The 22,384-nt window shown below is 38.2% G+C and overlaps 1 protein-coding gene across 5 annotated transcripts in view; it reads left to right on the plus strand.

Moving 5' to 3' along the window:
• The window catches only part of mrtfab (myocardin related transcription factor Ab), a 30,286-nt gene extending 10,451 nt beyond the window's left edge, over positions 1-19,835 (plus strand). For 2 of the 5 annotated variants that reach the window (XM_016490932.1, XM_016490935.1), the window contains 16 exons: positions 8,837-8,902; positions 11,222-11,277; positions 11,395-11,470; positions 11,853-11,999; positions 12,630-12,790; positions 13,167-13,283; positions 13,406-13,656; positions 14,460-14,631; positions 14,871-15,266; positions 15,568-16,470; positions 16,576-16,779; positions 17,479-17,577; positions 17,941-18,081; positions 18,209-18,295; positions 18,404-18,464; positions 19,022-19,835. In XM_016490932.1, the coding sequence (XP_016346418.1) occupies positions 8,837-8,902; positions 11,222-11,277; positions 11,395-11,470; positions 11,853-11,999; positions 12,630-12,790; positions 13,167-13,283; positions 13,406-13,656; positions 14,460-14,631; positions 14,871-15,266; positions 15,568-16,470; positions 16,576-16,779; positions 17,479-17,577; positions 17,941-18,081; positions 18,209-18,295; positions 18,404-18,464; positions 19,022-19,575 (3,491 nt within the window). In that variant the 3' untranslated portion in view covers positions 19,576-19,835. Of the gene's footprint in view, positions 1-6,827; positions 7,248-8,836; positions 8,903-11,221; positions 11,278-11,394; positions 11,471-11,852; positions 12,000-12,629; positions 12,791-13,166; positions 13,284-13,405; positions 13,657-14,459; positions 14,632-14,870; positions 15,267-15,567; positions 16,471-16,575; positions 16,780-17,478; positions 17,578-17,940; positions 18,082-18,208; positions 18,296-18,403; positions 18,465-19,021 lie in introns of those variants that run through there. The other 3 variants (XM_016490931.1, XM_016490933.1, XM_016490934.1) reach the window with 3 other exon arrangements.
• Positions 19,836-22,384: the final 2,549 nt, after the last annotated feature.

Consider the following 22,384-nt stretch of genomic DNA (forward strand, 5'->3'; position numbering starts at 1 on the left):
TCTGTGGTTTTCTGTTATGTAATATTTTAGGATTGCTTGCCAAGTTTAACTCCAGCATGCTTACACAGGCCCTGAACATAACAGAATGGAGGGAGGAAAAGAGGAAAAAAGAGGCATTGCCTGTTTGCATTAAATAGACATGACCCACAGCTGGCCGTAATCCTTATTGAGGCCTTAATCCTGCATTAAATAGACACGACCCATAGCAGCCTCTCGGTTTATCTAGGCATCTTCTGTCTTGCATACTAACAGGTCAGGTGAATCATAACACTGGAAAACACACCATGCTTATTGTGGTGATGATAAAATGAAAAGGCTGACGCCAGGATGAATGGGTATTCCAGGAACAAGGAAGCTTACTAGAATTCTCTGGCTTAGTTGTTAAGAAAAAAAGTATGTACTTGCAGGCACAGACAGAACCTTTGGTAATAAAGTGGCCTTTATAAGATTACATCAGTTTAGCTGCTTTGATTTATTTGATTTGCTCAAGTGCAGTATGCCAGAACCAATAATGCACTCGTGGCCCTCAGCTATGAAAAGTGCTTTGTCAGCTAGACAGTGCTCCACAGTGCTGTTTGCTTATTCCAGTGCACCACATCTGCATAGCAAAACCAACAACCAAAGTCAATGTATCTCACTGATTTCACACAAATACATCTGATCTAACATATAAATTAACTTTAACATAACATGATCTGAATTTATAGTTGAAAGCTAGGTATACTTCTATTCTGCAAGGAAGCATTAAATTGATCAAAAATGACAGTATTTTTTATAATATTACAAAAGTTTGTTTAAAATAAAAGCTGTTATTTTGAGATTTCCAACTATCACAGTTTCCACAAAAATATAAAGCAGCACTTAATACTGTTCTCATCATTGTTAATAAAAATAAATGTTTCTTAAGCACCAAATCAGCATGTTAGAATGATTTCTGAAGGATCATGTCTGACTGGAGTAATGATGCTGAAAATTCAGATTTAACTGATAAATTGCTTTTTATTTAGATTTTTAATCTTATGACATGTTTTTTTAAATTGAATTTTTTTTTAAAACTTTTTTAAATATTTTAAATTGTAATAATTTATATTATATATAATAATAATATATAATAAATAATTAATATATAATTATATTATAATATATAATTATATTATATTTTTACTGTACTTTTGATCAAGAGACTTGAAAAAATTATTTAAAAAAAATATTTGCTTGTGCTCTTTTATCTTAAGTGATATTGATCCTACAAATGCATATAATTTAGTTTTAATGTTTACATTGGAGCTTCTGGACGTAAACACAGGAACACAAGGCAACCACTCCCATCAATTGCTTTGTTTTGTCTGTTCTTGCAATTCCAGCTTTATGACTGATAGCATCCACTGTCTTATTCACATATCAGCAGTTGATTGCACATGATTATATATACAGTAGAGAGGAACATTTGTCACAGACCAAATTGTATCCTGGTGGATTTCCATGGAATTTCCAAATGATAACGTGTTCAGAATTTGGTGAATATATGCTTTGATTCTCATTAATTCCGTGTAGAAGTAACAACAGTAAAAGTAGTGTGTAAAGTCATATTGTGTTTTGATAAAGTGACACGTTTAGAAAGGATACAGAAGATAATTATCTGTGTGACATAACTTAGCGACTCTCCCTTAACAGGCTAACAAGTCATGACAGGCCAGGTTTAAATACTCAGGCGTTGCTGCAGTGATTTTCAAGTTTAAAAGAATGTTCATTGTTTCATGGCAATTACTTAAATGTCGTATGTAATGTCACTACAGATCAACAAAACCGTGTCCTAACCAGTTGCAGTGTGACAAATTTACAGCAGAATGAATGTGAAACTCCTACGCCATGTGCAACAATAATCCAGTCAGAATTAGAGACCACCTGATACTGCTTTTTAGTTTATTTTTGTTATCCAATAACATATTTTCTATTTATATATGTACAGTGGGTACGGAAAGTATTCAGACCCCCTTAAATTTTTCACTTTATTTATGCAATTTATGTTGTGCAGATATGTTTTGTTGCTTTGTTGCGTCACTTCTGGTTAAGACATGATTTAACCTTTTAAAACATAACATATGAAATAATAGTCTGAAAAAGTATCATATTTCATGCTTTCGGCTGTTATGGCTCACATAGTATATGATATAGGAGAATATGTAGCTAATTCCTGAGGAACAAGGAACAAAAAACACATTTTTTCAAGGGCCCAAACTGAGCAAAAATATGCAAAACATAAGATGAAATTCTGATAGTTTGTAAGGTAGATCAATAAAATATTTCTAACAGTATAGTAGACTAATGTATTAAAATGCTTAGTTTTGTGTGTGGGAGGCCAAAACATATAATGCAATACAGTCCAATGATTGATTGAGAGATTTACAAATAAATGTTCCTCACAAACGTGATGCATCGTATTTGACACTCATGTTTTACCATGATTTTTCTAAAAATGATGTATGGATAATCAAGTAAGCCTAAGTTGCTTCAGTCCAGTAGTGTTCATCTTGAAGAATTACTAATGATTTAAAATTGTATCTTTTATAAAAGTCAGATTTCACAGCATAAAGATGTGTACAACAGCCTGAAGGGGGATGTTTTTAGAATTACACTTAAAGGCCTTTTACTTGCTAAAAAAGTATAAACTATCAATCAGACGACAGAAGGCATGTGTGTTTTATAGGGCTGCACGATTAATCGAAATTAAATCGCAAAAGGCGATAAATCGCGATTAGGCAGAAGCTGCGATTGTCATGCATATCTTGTCAGTTAAGCACGGTTCTGTGATCAGCAGTAAATCTCCATCCGAAGGCCAGAAGGCGCTCTCGCGCTGAAACTCCAAATACGCCTCGCAGAAGAAACCCAGGAAATCCCTATAGCAGTTGCTGAATAAACAGAAGATTTAACTGCTTTCATTAATTCAACGTGACTAATAAACACACGACTACGACAATATATGGTTTATCTGAGTTTGTCTTATTATAATTTGTATTATAATAAAGTATATAATAATGCAATGCTAATCGACATAGCCTTTATCACAGCTTAGAATACTATGAAATATGTTGCGTACCTTATTCTGTGTAAGAAGCCACATTTATAGCAAACAGCTTTCATAATCGCAGAACGATTTATTCGATTTTATAATCGCGCGATTATATCGTCTGCAATTATGAATGCGATTTTGCGTAGCTTGTCAGTGAACTACGGCTCTGTGTAGTAAACGCTGCTCCATCTGAAAGCACGTGCTGAAGATTTACTACTAATCACAGAACCGGCTTTACTGACAAGATACGCATGACAATCACATTCGATTACTCGTGCAGCCCTATTTGATCATGTTGATAATTTAAAGGCCTTAGAAATTTGTGTATTAAATATTATACAGTAGGCTTTGTAGAGTTAAGGCAACTGTGGAATGGAACAAAATACCATTTGTTTTATCTATAACAGCAGGAAGGAATATCTTGTGAAAATGTCAAATACAATAAAAACAAGAGTCATTATTTGCGGAGATGCTAGAAATTAGGGCAGGAGGTATAGAGGTTTGGATGAAATTAGTTCAGAAGGATGTTATGTAACAGGCTCACAAAAACAGGAGAGCTTGGACGTGAACCTCTCTTTTTCACTGGTCTCTCTCTCTCTCCTCCCATAACCTCATTTGCTGAGCTCAATCTGACGTTCCTTCTGCACTTTAGCAGCTTATATTACTCGAGTCAAGCAGCTGGCCTGATTTTTCATATACTCTGTTTCTCGTTACTTCACTTTTTCACTCTTTTGAAAACTTGTTAGTGGGGCCCTATTTGAATCAAATTGAGGAGATTAGTTGTATAATCCTGTTTTGTGTCTGGCTCTCATGTGCGTATCATTTTGATGACTTTGTGGCAGTGCGATCCCTTGCGTCATTGTAGAAATGTAGACTGCATGAAAACTGGTCCGCTAGGGCCTATTTTTCTGGCTAGTGCTGGAAATTAAGTAACAATGACGTTGTTTTCCAGTGGGTGATTGAAAGTAGAAAGGAAAATAGCAGCAGACAAGTGTGTTTTAATGTGGTACAAACATCTAAAAGAGGGCAGAAACTGATTCTCAAAAAACAGAACAGCGTGAATGCAATAGAAAATCAACCTCACCTTTTTGAGACTGTGGAAATGTTTTTCATGACTTTAAATATATATTTCAAATTATTTAGTGGTTGTTATGGAAGAAGCTCATGTTAAGTTAATCTTAAAATAATGTTGTAAATATAAAAGCGGATATGGCAGCTGCAAAAAACTCGGTACTACACCCTAAGTTAACCTTGGCCAATAATGATCAACCAGCTATGATTCTGACAGTCATAACGGATTGTTTGCATTGCTTGTAATAAAAACTACTCATTTAGGTGTTTTAGATCTGTCTGAGAGCCTGATGAACTTTGACTTTATTATCTATGATGCTTAATTTGATAAAGCTGGTGTTTTGTTCTTTGTGTCAAGTTGTCAACTTTTGGGTTTAGCATATTGGCTGACAATAGACTTCCTCTGTGGTCAGTTGTCACTTCGCAATGCTGGGGCCCTTGTAGTCAATGCCAGCATGAGCGTCAACTGCTGTGAATTCTCACCAAGTGTTGATGACAGCGATGAGCTCGTGGGCTAAAAGCAGATCGTGGTAATGTTTTTGTCTCTAGGGGGTCTGTGCATAGTGATCTTCATTTCCCTATAATATAGAAAAGAATATATGACTGTGTTTACATTAGCGTATTTAATCTGAACGGAATATACAGTGGCCAGAAGGCATTTATTAAATACTGAGTGATCTGGAATTTTCCTGCCACCTGGTTAACACACACAGCACTTCTTAAAGGGAGAGTTCACACAAAAATGGCATTCTGTCATTCCAAACCTGTATCACTTACTTTCTTCTGTGAATCACGAAATAAAATACTTTCTTTTCTTTTCTTTTTTTGTCTGATGTTGTTTTGGACTCCATTGACTTTCATTGTACGGATGAAAACAGTTGAAAAATTCAGTTGAATTTTGTTCAATTTTGTTTTCAGAAGAAAGTCACACAACACTTGTGTGAGTATATTATGACAGACTTTTCATTTTTGGGTGAGCTATCCCTTTAAGTGATTGACATGTACTTATTTATACTTATTTACTTATTATATGATCCATATTTACAATAGCCATCCTTTAGTGTTTTGCTTTCTGGAATTCAGTTTTTGTGTGTGTTTGTTCGAAAATGTGTGTGAGTCATGTTTGCAAGAACAGTAGCGCTGGGATAGCAGTGGGTAACCCTATCCAGTGCTTGCACAGGTGATACTGAGCTGAATATAGAGCCTTTTGACCAGCTGGCCTTACTATTTAAAACTGAGAGAGGACTCGGGTGGGGGGATGAGGGGGTTCGCCAACAGTGAAACATGTGCGATGTATGTGAGATGTATGTACTTTATCTGCCAGAAAGAAAGGAAAGGTCAAAGGAGACCTACATTCTTCCCGTGACCTCCTTCCTTCCACTCTCTCTGCTCATGTCACCGGGACTCCCGAGAGCCCCGCATGACACCATTTCTGAGAGTGACGTGAGAGTTTTCCGTATTAAATATCTTGTGAAATGTGAACTATGTGTTGGCTGTTACATGCCATATGTGAGAGGGTTGATCTGTTTCCTCTTGTTTTTTGCAGTTGATTTTTTTCACTTGTTGTGCATGCAAGAAACGCGATTAGAAGCTTATAGTTTGTGAACATATTATAAAAGAACTAAGAAGAAATGTTTTTTCTGTATATAAGTGAAAGTGTTGTTACTGTTAATGAGAACTACATTATTTTCGTTCTATGAAATAAAAACACTAACAATTGGAAGAACATTTTCATGACCCTAAAAGAAAAGTTGGAATATACTGTGAATATACTTAATTCATTTGTGGTCACTTTATTTTATTTAGTTTTGGTCTATATAATACTTATTTTATTTGCACCAGCAGTAGCATTTAAAAATATATGACAAAATTATAATTATTACTGCACTATTGTTCAACACTTTTTATTATGTATAATGTTTATAAAATATATATTCTATTTTTTTATTTTTTTTTTAAGAAATTAATACTTTTAATCAGCAAGGTTGCTTTAACTTGATCAAAAGTGACAATAAAGAGTTTTACATTGAAAACTTTTCAAATATTTTTAAAATAAATGCTGTTGTTTTGAACTTTTGAACAAAGAATACTGAAAATAATGTCATGATTTCCACAAAAATGTTAGACAGCACAGTTGTTTTCAACTGTTTTCAACAAAATCAACATATTAGAATGTTTTCTTAAGGATCATGTGACACTGAAAACTGGAGTAATGGAGTAACTGGAATAAGCTGAAAATTCAGCTTTGTCATCACAGGAATAAATTACAACTGAAAGTATATTAAAACAGAAAACTTAAATTTCTAATAATAATTCACAAAATTACTGTTTGTATTTTTGATCAAATAAATGCAGCCTTAACGGAATAAGAGCATTTTTTTAAAGTATAGAAAACTTACCTACCCCAAACTTTTGAATGCTAGTGTGTTTTTATATATATATTCTACCCTAATATATATATATATGCTACCCTAATGAACCAGTGAAAAAGAGCTGAGGGGGTGAATGGGGGTCTGCCAGATTGTAGAGCGTAAACGAGAGGCAACAGCTGAGCTGAAGCGAGCAGTCATTGGCACTCAGCAGACCCTCCTTTATGTTTGAGGGTGAGAGACACGCTGTTCTGTGAATGTCTTCTGCTGAGTGCAGAGCAGGCTCTGTGCTCTGCCGTCCTCACCTATGTGCATTAGCTTCATTTTCTGCCTCTGCGTAACGCAGCTGCAGAGCCTCTGCATCCACCTTTGAGAACAAAAGAGGACAAAAGCGAGAATTAGATTTGGGATGAGGAAGAAACCAAGTGGAAGCTGTCTGTTCTCCAATTCTGTGATTTGAAACACTGTAAATACCGTTGTTGTGGGCTAACATACCTATAACGGGAATCTTGCGCCGTACAATCCGTTTTCCTCACTTTGGACCACCAATGAAATATCAGTTTTGACTTTGAGACATTTCAAGAGACTTTCAACACTGGATCCAAACATGCTGGACACAAACCACTGCCTTCACATTGATTCTTCCTCTTTTGAGGATCAGCCAATCCAAAATGGTGAAGATAAGATGTCTGTGAGTCTGGACTGTGACAGACATGCTTATCATAGCCTCAAAGAAGGTGGGCATTGCTGTTTTTATGCTTTTATAGAGTATAAATAAAGCACCCTCCAGGTTTGCATCCAACCTAATACGCTGAATTTAGCTTCATTAGCGCTTATCCCGAGTCTTAACGTGTCAGACATGATTATTCTAGTGTCTTAGTGGTGAGATCACTCCAGCTGCTCGTACAGAGCCAAGAGCGAGCACCGGTTGACCTGTAAACTGTGCCAGGCCCAGGGGCTTTGAGGCCAGTCAGCAAGAGGCGTGTTTAATTAAGAACCCAGACACACAGGCTCTTGGATTAACCCAGTTGTCTGCATGATTCGTTTTTTTTTACTTTTGTTTCAAGACCTGGATGTTGATGCCACACTTTCCAGGTCTCCCACGGAATTTTCCAGGCTGGTGAGGAGAAGATGGAGAGAGTGTTGGCATTTAAACGTGTCTGATTGATTTACTGTATCAGGCCAGGTTCTCGGAGAGGTGCGAGAGGGCTTGTGTTTCTTCTTCAGTGGGTACAAAAATAGTGCCGAGCAGCTCTAAGGAGTGGGTGGTCAAAAACAGCTGTTAAAATGAAGTGGGAATAGGAAGAATTTAGAACAAATAGCGAAACTTTTTGTATTCAATTTGCAAGTGAGAACCGGAGTGGGATTTTATGGGAACTTGCGACAAAAAGGGGCCCTGATTTAAAAGCGCAGGATTCACATCCTCACAGCTGATCACCGAAATGTCAGCCTTTGGTTTTGTCACCTCAGGCACTTCCAAAAGTGGTTTTCACAGTGATGCCATAGAAGGACCATTTTGTGTTCCCCAAAGAACCTTTCAGTGAACAGTTCTTAAAAGAACCATTTTAATACATTTTAATAATGTAAAGAGCCTTTTTCCACCATAAACAACCTTTTGTATAGTTACTATGGATGTTAAAGGTTCTTCATGGAATCATAGATGTCAATGAAGAACCTTTATTTTTTATTTTATTTATGGTTTATATAACAAAAAGGAGTGTTTGGTGGGTCTTGGCATGTGCAGACGATGATCTGGTTTCTTTATCCCCAGACGTTGTGACTGTGAAGGTCAGAACACCTGACTAGTGCACACAAAGCAATGCCATGTGGGTGATGATGTCATTGTGCCAGGACTGACAGGTGCACGTTTGCCTCTAAAGCATCCAGGGCCACATCCCTCTTGACGTGGCATTTGACATAATAGTACTGTAACGGCTTTTTTTGCACTGAACAAAGCAATAATAACAAATCTCTCATGCTGTCTACACACCACCCTCTTTATAATCATTGAGCAACTTACCCAATGTGTTGTGCCAGCATGCAAGTTCCCGATTTGAAGAACGCCTATTGCCTCTGTTGCACTTTTTGAATTCAGGAAAGTAGTTGAGTGTGGTGAAACGGGAAGTATGAAAAACCACCCAAACAACCTAAACATTCACAGTTCCTCCCCTCAGCATTCACTCTTTACTTAGAAAGAAACTGAAAGAGGGCCCTTTCGAGCTCTTGTCCTGACTTATGCTATTGTCATCTGGCTGCAGCTGTCCTGATGTGAATATCGAAACTGTCATTCTCTGTATCTGAACCCTTGTCCTCTCTCCCCATGCAGTTCTTCAGCTCAAACTACAGCAGAGAAGGACGCGAGAGGAGCTGGTCAGCCAAGGAATCATGCCTCGTAAGTCAGATTTTACTCTTTTAGTTATGCCCAGCATCACACATGTGCATATGTGCATTTACCTGCAGCACAAGCAGATTGCAAAAAATGAATAGGTTAATTTTGGGAATGTGTGAATGCTGTATTTATAGTGGCTTCATAAAGTATTTGGGCATTCAAGTCACGCTCAAAAATGTATAAATGAATGTAGTGACATTCAGACATTAAGTGTGACCTGAGTGTCCAAAAACTTTATGAGGCCACTGTATATTCAAAGCTAGGTATAATGACAGCATTCGGAGATATTTATGTTATACAGTTTAGCCACAATGATATGCAGACTCTTGATATGGGTCCATATTACTATTTGTTAGTGTGTCAATAAGTAACTAGCTGTTGTAGTGCAGCAATGGCCACATGGATTTCATGCTACTATGAAGGATATTGCAACATTCCCAGCCGCTCATTCTGTATGAAATCGACAATGAAATGAAATAGTTCAACAATGCTTATGTAGCAATCAACACCCATTCAAAAGCAAAAATAGTGAGCTTATCTCTGTTTCTGCCAGTTTATGCATTATGCTGCATATTGCAGCATAAACTTGTATTTTGCTTATAGGCTCCAGCAGGCATTAATGGATGGGACTATCCTCTGTAGAAGACTGACTCTTGATTGCCAACACACAGTCATTGTGAAAGGGCCTGTTGTTGTGTTATCAGGTGGATCTACTTCCCCTATTGTTTCCACTTCCTTATTCTGTGTTCTGCTCATCAGGCAAGAGGATTTGCAGTCTTCACACTGTGCTGTCTATGTGGCCTCTGTGAGAAGGAGGAAGTGCTCAAGCAGCTCTAGCTTTGCTCTTTAAACGACAGCCAAAAACGAACTGTTTGGTTCAATTTAAACAGCACTAAACACTTGTGTTGCAATATTAATTGACAATTGCACTTGACAAAATACTTGCATTGCTGCACACATAAGCCTGCAGGATTACATTAAGATTTCATAACTGTTTAATGTAACTGTATGAGAGTAGTTGACACATAACTTGTCAACTGACTTTTTCAAGGATTTTAGATTAAATTTATATTGAATGTCTAAGGGAAAGTTTATGCGTAAAGGTTTTTCGCCATTTTTTTATTCACATTTGCCTCACAATGCAGGTTGTCAACTTTCCGAATGTTTTCAGTGTCATTTATCCACAACTCTACAGTTCAGTACGGAAGAGAATTAGGGCCAAGCAATAATAAAAAAAATAAAACCATCTCCAGATTAAATTCATTATAATACGAGATTAAATTCGTTAAATTTCGAGAAAAATGTCGAAATTAAATATTGAGCGTAATCTCAAGTTACGAGAACAAAAGTTGTTGTGTTTTGAGAATAAACACATTAAATAAAAAAATCATTCGATTATGTTGACAAAATCTTACTGACCCCAAACTTTGTACAGTACTTTCGGTTTATTTTTGTGAGCCTCTGCTGCACAGAGACTAGGCAGATCACTGCTGACCCTACCATGTGGTTTCAGAAATTTCAAGTTAGTTACCCAATCTTGGCTATTACATCACATTCTTACTTTGTTATTCCTTTCATATTACAGCTCAATCACATGTGCAGTTTACTGTCCTTGTTGTTTTTTTTTTCAGCCCTCTTTTTAGAGAAAAAAAATGTCTGCTGTTGTGATAGTAAATACAGTATATGCTGTACATACCAATTTGGTACTACCAATTTAGGAATATACTTGTTTGGTATACTCCAAGATGACCAGAGGCGAACTATTTAGCAAAAAATACATTTTTGAAAAAGTAAAGAGTAATAAAAATAACTATATTATTTTATATCTGTTAAAATACATACATTTTGACTCCCCAAGTGCATTTTCAGGCAGATGGATATACACACTTGCTGTTCACACTCACTGAACTCCCTTTGTTCTTTCAGCAGGTGATTTGAGCCAGTCTAATATAAGGGGATGTTCTCTTTTTTAAATGTATGACCTTTTTGTATGACATTTAATGACTAGTTTTTCAGTCTTCTTACATAGTTCCTCAGTATCAAATATGATTCATTAAGGGAAATAGGTGGGCACAGATACATGACTATTTGAAAACTTGAAAAGGCATGGCAGTGATTGAGTGAAAACGCAGTATGTATTGGGCCGCTGCTTTTTGTAGTGGTTAGTTCACACAGGAAGCATTTTGGTGTTCTCCTGCACTCAAACCTGAGTACTCGCTTAATGAATCTGTTGTGCACCTGGCAGTTACAATGACCAAAATGCACATCCCTATGACTGAGAATAAGAAAGTAAGACTGTCTCTGTCTCTGTTCTGTACACAGCACTGAAGAGTCCGGCTGCCTTCCACGAACAGAGGAAAAGTCTGGAGAGAGCACGCGTGAGTGAATTTATCTCTTTTCCTTTTGAAGAAAAAGAGGTTCTTCTTGAAAACAAAACAAAAAATCACTTTCTTGTCATCTTTGATTGACACTTGTTTTCTCTTTTACTGGTGCAGACTGAGGATTACCTGAAGAGGAAGATCAGGAGTCGGCCAGAGAGGTCAGAACTGGTCAGGATGCACATCCTCGAAGGTGAGTGTCACATCATTCTCTTTTAAATATGAAAACGGAGTAATATTAAATTATTACAGTATTATTCGTTTATTTACTCAATTGCAAGTCATGTTTCTGTTATGCATTTTCTGCCTCTTGCAATGGACCTTCTTCACAGTGAAAGGGTCCATAGCCATAACCCTATCCTGACCTGTTCCTGTTCAAGACTGAAGGAGCCGTCTACTGTATAGTTTCTATATTCCTTAGTATTTTTTTCCATTTCTGTTACATGAGAAACAGGTAGTTGATCAACATGCAAAAATACTAATTGAGTCAGTAGACTCTCAGAGAGGAATTTAGGTGGTATTTACATTAAAGGAAGTGATTCATTTGTTAATGATTATATTTGTTTCACCCACAGAGACCTCAGCTGAGCCCTCACTGCAGGCCAAGCAGCTGAAGCTGAAGAGAGCCCGACTGGCAGATGATCTCAATGATAAGATCTCCCACCGCCCTGGTCCCATCGAGCTCATCCACAAGAACATCCTCCCTGTGCACGCGCTCATTGGTTAGTCTGTAACCACTGTCAAAAACAGCATTTATGTTGCACGTGCTATTATAGCACTGTCAGCTTTGTCAGTGTTACTGTTTAAACACCATAAGCATTTTCACCATAAATGACAACAGTGCAAATCTATTATTTGCAAAGTTGACAATAAAAGAGGAAACTTTACCTACATGTATTGTCAATAACATTCCTGTGTCATTTTAATTGTATATATTTGTTCACTTAAAAGTTTCACTCACAATGATTTGTTCACAACTCAAGCACCACTAATTCTGTTAAATATAAGTGAAGTTTTACTGTCAGTTACCCAAAAATGAAAATCCTGTCATCATTTAATCACCCTCATGTTGTTCCAAACCATTTTCTCAAAACTTAGATTAAACCACTCGATTAATTTTATGGTGCCTTAATGGCCTTTTTGGATCTTCTAAGTTTTAGTTGCCTGAACTTTCAGTGGAGGCACAGAAACCAAAAAAAATAAATCTTTTTTTTTTTTAAACGTATCAGTTTGGAACAACATGACGGTGAGTAATCAGTGACAAAATCTGAGTGAACTTAGGTGAACCATGAACCAGACTTATATGTGTCCATGCACAGATCAGATAACCATTTTCTTATGTGTATTTTCAGGTACAGAGTCTCCGAAGGGTGAGAGCTCCTCACTGGACGAGGACAGTAGTGATGCCCTATCACCGGATCCCCAGTGCAGTCAGGACTCTCCGTTGGGTCTTGCCCCTCAGCACTCCCCCTCTGATATGCTGAAAATGAATGGAGACCTCTCACCCACTCAGGTATATTGCTGTTTCAGTTGTTCAGTATGAGATTAATGGAATATTGCATTTGTGCTTTCAGTAAGCTGGAGGGCAGCACTGCTCTACACTTAAAGGGACCATTCATCCAGACACACCCAACATGTCATCATGTTGTTGTAAACCTGTGTTATTTTTTTCTTTCATTGTACACGAAAAGATAAATTTAGCAGAATGTCCAAGCTGCTTTTTACCATTTGTATTTTAAAGTGAACTGTCCCTTTAAATTGTTTTGTATTTTAAATTACTTCATTATAAGCCACAAAGCAACATCTGCAAGGTTAAGAACAGAGAGGACAATGTAGAAAATGCATTTAAGACCACACCATACAGTATTTAACCAGTGTATTTATTGTAGTTCCTCACTCAGGCCCCACCTCCTCCTCTCGTTGCATCCGATGCCTCTCCACCACAGAATCTAACCAGTGAAACTAACATGACAAACTCTTCCCGTCCACCGACGGGACATACAAAGGTAAAGTGAAAGCCATCAAACCTATCATCGGTTTCATTTTTCAGTCTAAACCAATAAAAATGTGATTTCATCACTAATTTTTTGCTCATTGCATCTCTTTGCTTTGCCCTCACCATAAGCAGCAGTCCAAGTCCAGCACAGATCGGACATCTCAACGATCCAAGAAAGCCAAAGATAACAAGCCCAAAGTGAAGAAACTCAAATATCACCAGTATATCCCACCTGACCAGAAGAACGACCGGGAGCCGCCTCCTCAACTGGACTCCTCGTACGCTAAGATCCTCCACCAGCAGCAGCTTTTTCTTCAGCTTCAGATCATTAACCAGCAACAGCAGCACTACAACTACCACACTATCTTACCCGCACCTCCAAAGTGAGTACAACCACACTGGATATGGATACACTTTATTGTGTTGTGTATAATTGTGTATGTGCATATTATGTTTGTGTATGGGGTCGGTAGGATTTTTTCTCTTTAAGTATTTATATGATAAAAAAATTACATTAAAAACAGTAATACTGCAAACTTTTATTGCAATTTATGTAGCTCTTTTCTATTTATATATATATTTTAAAATGTAATTTATTCCAGTGATGCAAAGCTGAATTTTCAGCAGCCATTACTGCAGTCTTGAGTGTCACACGATCATTCAGAAATCATACTAATATGCTGATTTGGTTCAAGAAACATTTCATATTCATCGTTAATGTTGAAAACAGTTGTGCTTGTATTATTTTTGTGGAAACTGTAATACTTTTATAGAAATCTTTCAACATTATAAATAACTTTACTGTCAATTTTGATCAATTGAATGCATCCTCGTTGAATAAAAGTATAAAAAAAAAAGAAAAAAGACCTGGTTACTGACCCCGAACCTTTAAACGCTAGTGTATGTCTGCTAGAGCAGTGGTTCTCATCCGGTGTGGGTTGTGACCCAAAACTGGGTCACGTATCTTTTTTGATTGAAAAATAATAATAAATGCAACTAACCATATAATCATGAATAATTAGGATAACAAAATAGACAAAACTATGCAAAACTAAACAAAATATGACCCATATTAAATACAGGTTACATAAGCTGAGTTCTGAAGCAAAACTAGTTTGAGCCACCATGCTTGAGAAGTGTAGATACAACTAACTGATTTATCAAAAATAAATCTGTTCAAATCCAGACTTCCTGCTGAAAAGCAGCAACCATCCACCAATCCAGGCCCCTCCCCTTCCCGGACTATTTCCACATGCTCTACAGTCTCCTCCAATCAGAATGGGCCCAATCGTCAGAGCCAGCCTACAGTGGGAGGAGCTAAGCCCAGCTCTTTGCCTGCAAACCTGGATGAATTCAAAGTGGGTAACAGTTGTAATTTATTTACTTACACTAAAGCAATAACACTGACCACTAATTTTGACAATTTTGGTTCCGTTATTTTTCCCACTTTGTGTATGGGGATTTAAAAAAAAAATCCTCATTAGATTGAAGCCATGAATGAACCAAACCTACTTGTTACTGCAGATTGTTACTTCCAGAGCTCAATTATTTCACTCTATGGTGGATAATGTGAAACTGATTTTTCTTCATCTCTCAGGTTGCTGAACTTAAACATGAGCTCAAATTGAGGAGTTTGACAGTATCGGGCACTAAGAACGATCTTATCGAACGACTGAAGAACTACCAGGAGCAGAACAGTGCTTCATCAGCCGCAGGGGCTGCAGCTACGAAAACCGTCCCTGCTCAGTTACCACAGGTGTCAGTTCAGTCATCTGGTGCCGCCCCACATCAAGCCCCGAAAGATACGGTTGTTCCATTGTCAGCCTTTCCTGTAGCGGCTACCACTCGGGTCTACAGCACAACTCCACCTCAAATCATGCGCTTCGGCAGCACTAGCTCCTCTCCTCCTGCATCTCCTACCCCCTCTGACCGCTCTCTGGCTGGATTGAGTCCCGATGAGGCCAGCTGCAATGGGGATGTGTTCGGAGAAATGGTAGGTCTGTGATGAAATAGTGAAAAGAAAATTAGGGATGCCCTACATTTTTTCTTTTCAATAAGCTGTTAGACTTGGATGTACGCCACAATACGGAAGAAAAATCTGTAGCTACTTCAGTTTCATTGTGACTTTAAAAACACTAATAATTTAAAACATGCTAATGGTAATCTTTAGTAGTATTTAGCAGATCTCAAAATTAATTTGTCATATGTTGTGATGCTTAAAGCTATCATTATTTCTTTTATATTTTAGTTTAGTGTTTACGTTCTTTTAAGAACTTGTGATTCTCCATTAACAGGTTACCTCGCCTCTCACCCAGCTCAGCCTGCACCACTCTCCAGACTACCCATCCCCAATTAAAGAGGAGTCTCATGGGCAGATGCAGGCCTCCTGCAGCCTTTCTCACCCGGGTCCGCTGCCAGCTGCACAGTCTCAGGATCCAGGTCCCGTGGCAGCATCAGGATCTGCTGTGTCTCCTCTGGACAAAGACCAAATGCTTCAAGAGAAGGACAAGCAGATCGAGGAGTTGACACACATGCTTAGGCAGAAGCAGAGGCTGGTGGAGACCCTGCGCTCTCAGCTGGAGCAGGGTAAGCGCGGAGCAGCCGCAGACGTAACGGACAACACGGGTAATGCTGAAATATCGTTGCTGTCTAACGGAGTGGAAGTGAAGGTAAAGGAAGAGATTAAGGATGAAATGGACACAACAGAGGACCTGCAGAAGCAAGTCCAGCCCCAGAAGAAGATCCAGACGCAGTGTTCGCAGCAGACTCTACTTAAACTGCAGCAGATTCACCGGCTGCAGCAGCAGCAAATGCTGGTGGACCTACCAAACGTACAGCAACAGAAGACACAGTTATTGCAACAGCAAAAACAGCAGCAGCAAATGGAACCACTGAAACTGCAGCTAGAGCAAGGAAAAACACAGGTGTTGCAGTTGCAGCAGCATAAGACGCAGCTACTGCAGCAACAGCAGAAGGCTCAGTTACTGCAGCAGCAGAAGGTACAGTTACTACAACAGCAGCAACAGAAGACTCTGTTACAACAGCAGCAAAAGAAGACGCAGTTACTGCAACAGCAGCAGCAACAAAAGCTGCAGCAGCTCATCATCCAGCAGAGGCAGCAAAAGCAGCTACAAAGCAATCAGAAGCAGCAGCTAAAGCCACAAAATCAGCCACAGCAGCAGGTACAGACACCGCAGGTCAGCAACACTCCCAGCTCTCCTGATAGCTCAGATATTTGTTTGAATTGTATTGTATGCCTTTTGTTTCATGCACTGTTTCACATAGTTTTTTTTTTTTTATAGGTTTCACAGGTGTTCGTCAACCAGCAGTCTGGTACTCAAATTACTACGTCTTTCCCACTGGATCTCCTGAAAGCTCACCCCACTCCCACGTTGGTCACTGACAGTAATGGCAACCGTTATCTGATTGCACTCACCAGTAATAGTGTGGACAGCCTGACTGGAAAGTCTCCTCAAAGCAAATCCAATGGACGGATTACTCTACAGGTGACTAAACAACAGTTTATTTCTTAAAATTGTAATTTTATTTTTTATACAGTACAGTTCAAGTTTGGGTTAGGTCATTTTTTTTTATGTGTTTGAAAGAAGTTTGTGAAATATTATTTTAATTTAAAATTACTTGTATTCATTTCAAAGGGGTGGTTGATCAGCTTTTTTCAATGGCTACATTTATTGGGTGCAATTTAATGGTTTTCGCATATTTTACCTTTATTCTACACTGCTGTTTCTGTTCTCGTCAAAATGGTCTGTTGAGTTCCTGGTTCTGTGAAGCCCCTCCCTCAAAAATACGCAGTCGGGCTCAGATTGGTTAGCTGGCCCAGTGTGTTTGTGATTCGCTAACCGCCTAGTTCACGTTGTCCAGAAACGTCACGTCCACTTACCGTTACGGGTAGTTGCATGTTCCCGGGGGCAGGGTTTATGTAAACATCGGGGTTAGTAATGTCACAAACCCGAGAAGAAGCTCTGGGTTTTTTTGTAGTCCTTCAACAGCGATTTCTTTAAAAGAAAATATCTCCCTTTGCGTTGAACTTGGAGCGTCGTAAGCGTCCTTTTATGGCAAAGCTGAATCTTCAGCAGCCATTACTCCAGTCTTCAGTGTCTCATGAACCTTCAGAAATCATTCTAATATGCTGATTTGGTGCTGAAGAAAAATTGAGTCATAATTCTTGGTTTGTTGTGTTTCAGAGATTGCAGTCGACCCCTACCAAGCTTCCTAGCCAGTCATCTACTAGTATGGCTAGTTCTGCCAACCAATCACAAGCGGTCAGAGAGCCCATCACCAAAGTATGCGTATATAACATGTGGCTGTGCTTTTTTTAAACCTGTTAAAGTTCTGAAAAATAGCATGAAATAGAGTGCTCTCTGTTGACTCCGAAGTCTTCAAAGGTACTTGAAACACCAAGATGTATAGCAGATATGTACGAATAGTTTATGATGAAAGACAATAAGCACGCATTATTTTCAATCTATAAGAGTGAATGAGAATTTGAATTAGATTTGCTTGATTTACACCCTGATAGCACACGTACATTACGGAGACGTCTATTTGATGTCTACAAAACGTATTTTTTAAAGTGTTTGCTCATCTGCAATGTCTATAGGACTTTTCATATCAGCTGATCCATGTTGAAATCTCCCATTTTTCAGGTTCAGAAAGTAGGGCTCCACTTGGAAACTGCAATTGTTAAAGAGTCCAGGCAGCCAGTGTCTGCACTACCCAGTTTTGAGCCCTTCTTCTGTGAGGAATCGAACCCACTGAGCAAACCCTCCTCACCCCCTTCGTTTAAGGTATTGCACATGCATTAACACACATGCCCTTATTCCTTTTGTCTTTTTCTCCTTCTTGCTTTGTTTTGAGCTAAAGCTAGTATTTCTTTTTCCATCTTCCTCTACCCATCATCTCCATCAATTTTAGGAGGACATTTGCCCATCTTTTGATCGACACACTTTATTTACCCCTTCCTCCCCAAAGCCGAACCCTCACCCTCCTCAGCGTTTCAAAGTATGGCCTTTACTCACATTCTTTCTTTCTTTCTCTGTCATTCTTTCAGCTTTTTCTGTTTAAACAGTTTTTTTTTCTTGTAACATTGGTGATATTGTCTGTTTACAGGATAATGTCTCAAACAACCAGCAAATAGATGATCTGTTTGAAATCCTGATCAAGAGTGGAGGTAAAAGAGCTCCTTTTACTTTAGAAATTGATCATTTTATTCAGCAAATTGATCAAAAGTGACAGTAAAGACATTTATAATATTTAAAAGATTTCTATTTCAAATAAATGTTGTTCTTTTGGATTTTCTATGTATCAAAGAATCCTGGAAAAAATGCATCATGGTTTCCACAAAAATATTAAGCAGCACAACTGTGTTCAACATTAACAATATAAGAAATTAATAAGAAATGTTTTTTGAGCACCAAATCAGCATATTAGAATGATTTATGAAGGATCACATGACACTGAAGTCTGGATTAATGACTGCTGAAAATTCAGCTTTGCCATCTCAGGAATAAATTACATTTTAAAATATATTAAAACAGAAAACGGTTATTTTAAAGAGTAATAATGTTATAGTTTTACTGTATTTTGATCGAATAAATACAGACTTGATAAGCATAAGAGACTTCTTTCAAAAACATTAAAAAATCTCACCCATCACAAACCTTTGAACAGTAGGGTGGGAATATATTTTTAAAATAATAATAAATCTCTCGTCTTTCCATATCTTAGAAATTTCATCTGGATTTAAAGCCAGTCAAGACCCCTCCCTGTCAGACCTCCCCTCCAGCCCACCCACTCCATCCCCACGTCCTTCTCCGCACCACTTCTTGCCACCCACACATCACCCTGCCCCTGTCCCCGCCCCTTCCCTGCAGCTCCTGGACACCCAGAACAGGCCTTGCTCTGGAACAGGCCGTCTGGAGGACTTCCTGGAGAGCACCACCGGTGCTCCTCTTCTCGGTGCGGAGCCGGACGGACCTTTGACGTTAATCGATGACCTCCACAATCAAATGCTGAGCACTTCCAGTATTCTGGACCGTCCCCCATCTCCAATGGACACCAGTGACCTGAGCTTCTCGCCCCACCCTGCCAGCTTGGACTTTGAAGACCCCACCTTGGATGGCATGGATTGGCTGGACATACCCGTGGTAGGAGGGGGCAGTAATTCTAACAGTGGGGGTATGGTTCTTGCCCCTCTGAGCTCGCACACCCCACCCAGTGTATTTTCTGCAGACTTTTTGGACAGTTCAGATCTGCAGCTCCACTGGGACTCATGTTTGTAGCTTTTGGTCTTAATTGCTTGACGAGACACAATTTAGCACCTTCAACCCTACTGTGTATAGGCTGTACACAAAACACTCCAGACGCAGATGCTGTTTCTTGTGTTGAAAAGCTTAATTTTTTTCTTCATATTCCAATGCCAAATGGTATTTAAACAGTTCCTGCGTCTGATAGGTTCTCTTAAGCACTGAATTTTAAGCTCTCATTTACTTCATCATACCCAAATGTTTTACATCACATGGCATTATTGCCTTTGCCAACAGAGAGACCAATCTGGACCCCGCCACCAACTTCTCACATCATCGACAGCTCAACTAAAGAATCCATATTTTGGTTTAGCAATTAGACAAGTTGTCTATGCTGGTTAGGATAATTTTTCACTTTTAAGCACACCAGTTCGTTCACTCTGCTACCTATCTTTGGCACAACATAGTGTTATTTCTACCCATCTCAATAAAGCTGTGACCTCATAACCGGTCCCACTTTATATTAAGTGGCCCTAATACCTGTGTACTTACATAGTAACTAGATGTGTACATAGTATGTAACCACAGTGTAAGTACACATTGGTACATAGTATCTACAGCTGTAATGTTTGTGTAACTACACATATGTAACAACCCACTGAATGGTATGTGTAAATACAAATGTGTAACAGGACATTGGTAACAACACTTTTTGGTAATGAAAGTACAAATGTGTAACAGGACTAACAGCACTTTTTGGTAAAAAAAGTGTTACACTTTATATTAAATAAACAATTCCTATGGATTTACCATGTAATTACTCTGATGTTACAACATCTAGTTACTATGAAAGTACACCAGTATTAGGGCCACTTAATATAAAGTGGGACCAAAATATGAGATGTCATAGACATGCTTGCTTGTGAACCCTTTTGGCTTGTTAGTTTTTCGAACATTGCACTTAAGCCGACCTGACTGGTGCTCTGGTCTACACCCAATGTAATGGGATCTGCAGGGAACCAGGTTTGGTGACGTTCACCAGATCTCTATGCATTGCTGTACTTTAGGATCATGTATTGATGAAATCTTTGTTCTTTTCCCTCTGATTGTAGCGATTCGCTGGTGGAGGTCAGTGCTGGGGTTCAGGTTTCAGAGTATTTGGAACTTCTTGTTTTTTAAAAAAGGAAAAAAAAAAATAAAAGAAAAAAATGCAGCGGGGGGTGTTTTGTTGTTTCACTTGTGCTCACATATACACGGTACATTCATCCACGATGGTCATTTATTCTCCAATTGAAGCAAATGGGATTTTATTGCCCTATTCCTGTAGAGGCTAGTCTGTATAATATTCAAATAAAAGTGTTTAGATGTTTTCAAAATTGTATTAAATAATAAAAACCTAAAAATTACCTAATTCATTAGTGTATGCCCCTGTTGTCAAGATTCAGTAGGTACCAAAAGCAAACAAGGCTTTAAATATATATGTATAGTGCTATCTGGGGGGGGAAAGCAACTTTAAATGCATGTTATAATTAATTATAATCATAATTAGGCATTTGGCAGTTGCTTTTATTTGACGCGATTATATGTATTATTTTCTATCTGATCTTGACATTGTCATTGAAAATGCCATTCTTTCACTGTTACAGAAAGAAAATCTGGGCCATTTTCTAATAATTTTCATCTTGCAGCAAAAACAAATTTTTATGAGATAGGCAGTGTTCATTTTAAATATCAGTTCAGTTGCTTAATTAGACCATTAAAAATCACTAAAAAATAACAACCCAAAGGGCTGCTGTGTGGAGAACTGAGATTTCTTGTTGTTAGGAGGCTAAAGGCTGGCGATAGACATTAATACGACTGAATTAGTGTTAAAGGGATATTTTGCCCAAAATGTTAAATTCTGTCATCATTTACTCACCGTTAATCAATATGATTTTCTAAAGGAGATATTGACGACTAACAGTCTCAGTCACCATCCACTTTCATACAAATGAAGTGGGGATTAAGATGGTCATAAATGTGCTCCGTGGAATAAAGAAACTTTTACAATTTACATTAACATGAGGTTAATGTAACCTTTCATAACAAGGTGATGAAATGATGACAGAATTATTGGGGGAGCTATCCCTTAAAGGAAAATGGATGCACTCAAGTATATTTTAAATTAATGGCATACATTTTAATGAATAGAAAGTATTATGTGAAGTTTTATTGTGCTACTGTCTACTGTACTCTGCGGTATCATCGGTGACCAAAAGAGAGCGCAAGAGATCTACAGCCCAGATTATCATATGACGAGCGGGAGGCTCGGCGTTGTTGTGTGAGGAGGCCGAGTTTAAAATATAGCAAATATGCTGCTGTTTTCTGCCTCGACAGCCGTGACTGACATCTTGAATTTTACCTGCCTGTCGTGCCTGGTTAGTGGTGATGGTTTAAGGGAGCTCGTGAAAGAATCACTGGCACACTATATGATTACATGGAATTATAACGTAGGCTGTAACTGCCAAAATCATCAAAAGCATTACTGCGTCTGAAATGTTTTATTTTGTAAAGAGACATTGTTTGAGGTACAAATCCACATTTGAAAACTGATTCACAGTTTCAAGCATTACCTTTTTGGGTTTATTGGTGATTCTGTTTACTCATAGGCCTATTTAATGTGAATATAAAACCATAAATTTCCTTTCAAAATAAATTTTTGGTAGCCTTTCTTGTTTTGTTTCTCCAATCGTTGTTAAAAGCCCTTATATGACTAGTTAATTAACCTGACACAGTTTTTACACAATAGCCTACTGCAGGCATTACCAACTTAACAAATAGTAGCTTATTATACAAACACTCCAAT

The sequence above is a fragment of the Sinocyclocheilus anshuiensis genome, unplaced genomic scaffold (genome assembly GCF_001515605.1).
Source record: "Sinocyclocheilus anshuiensis isolate Anshui unplaced genomic scaffold, SAMN03320099.WGS_v1.1 scaffold726, whole genome shotgun sequence".
NCBI classification, from domain to species: Eukaryota; Metazoa; Chordata; class Actinopteri; order Cypriniformes; family Cyprinidae; genus Sinocyclocheilus; species Sinocyclocheilus anshuiensis.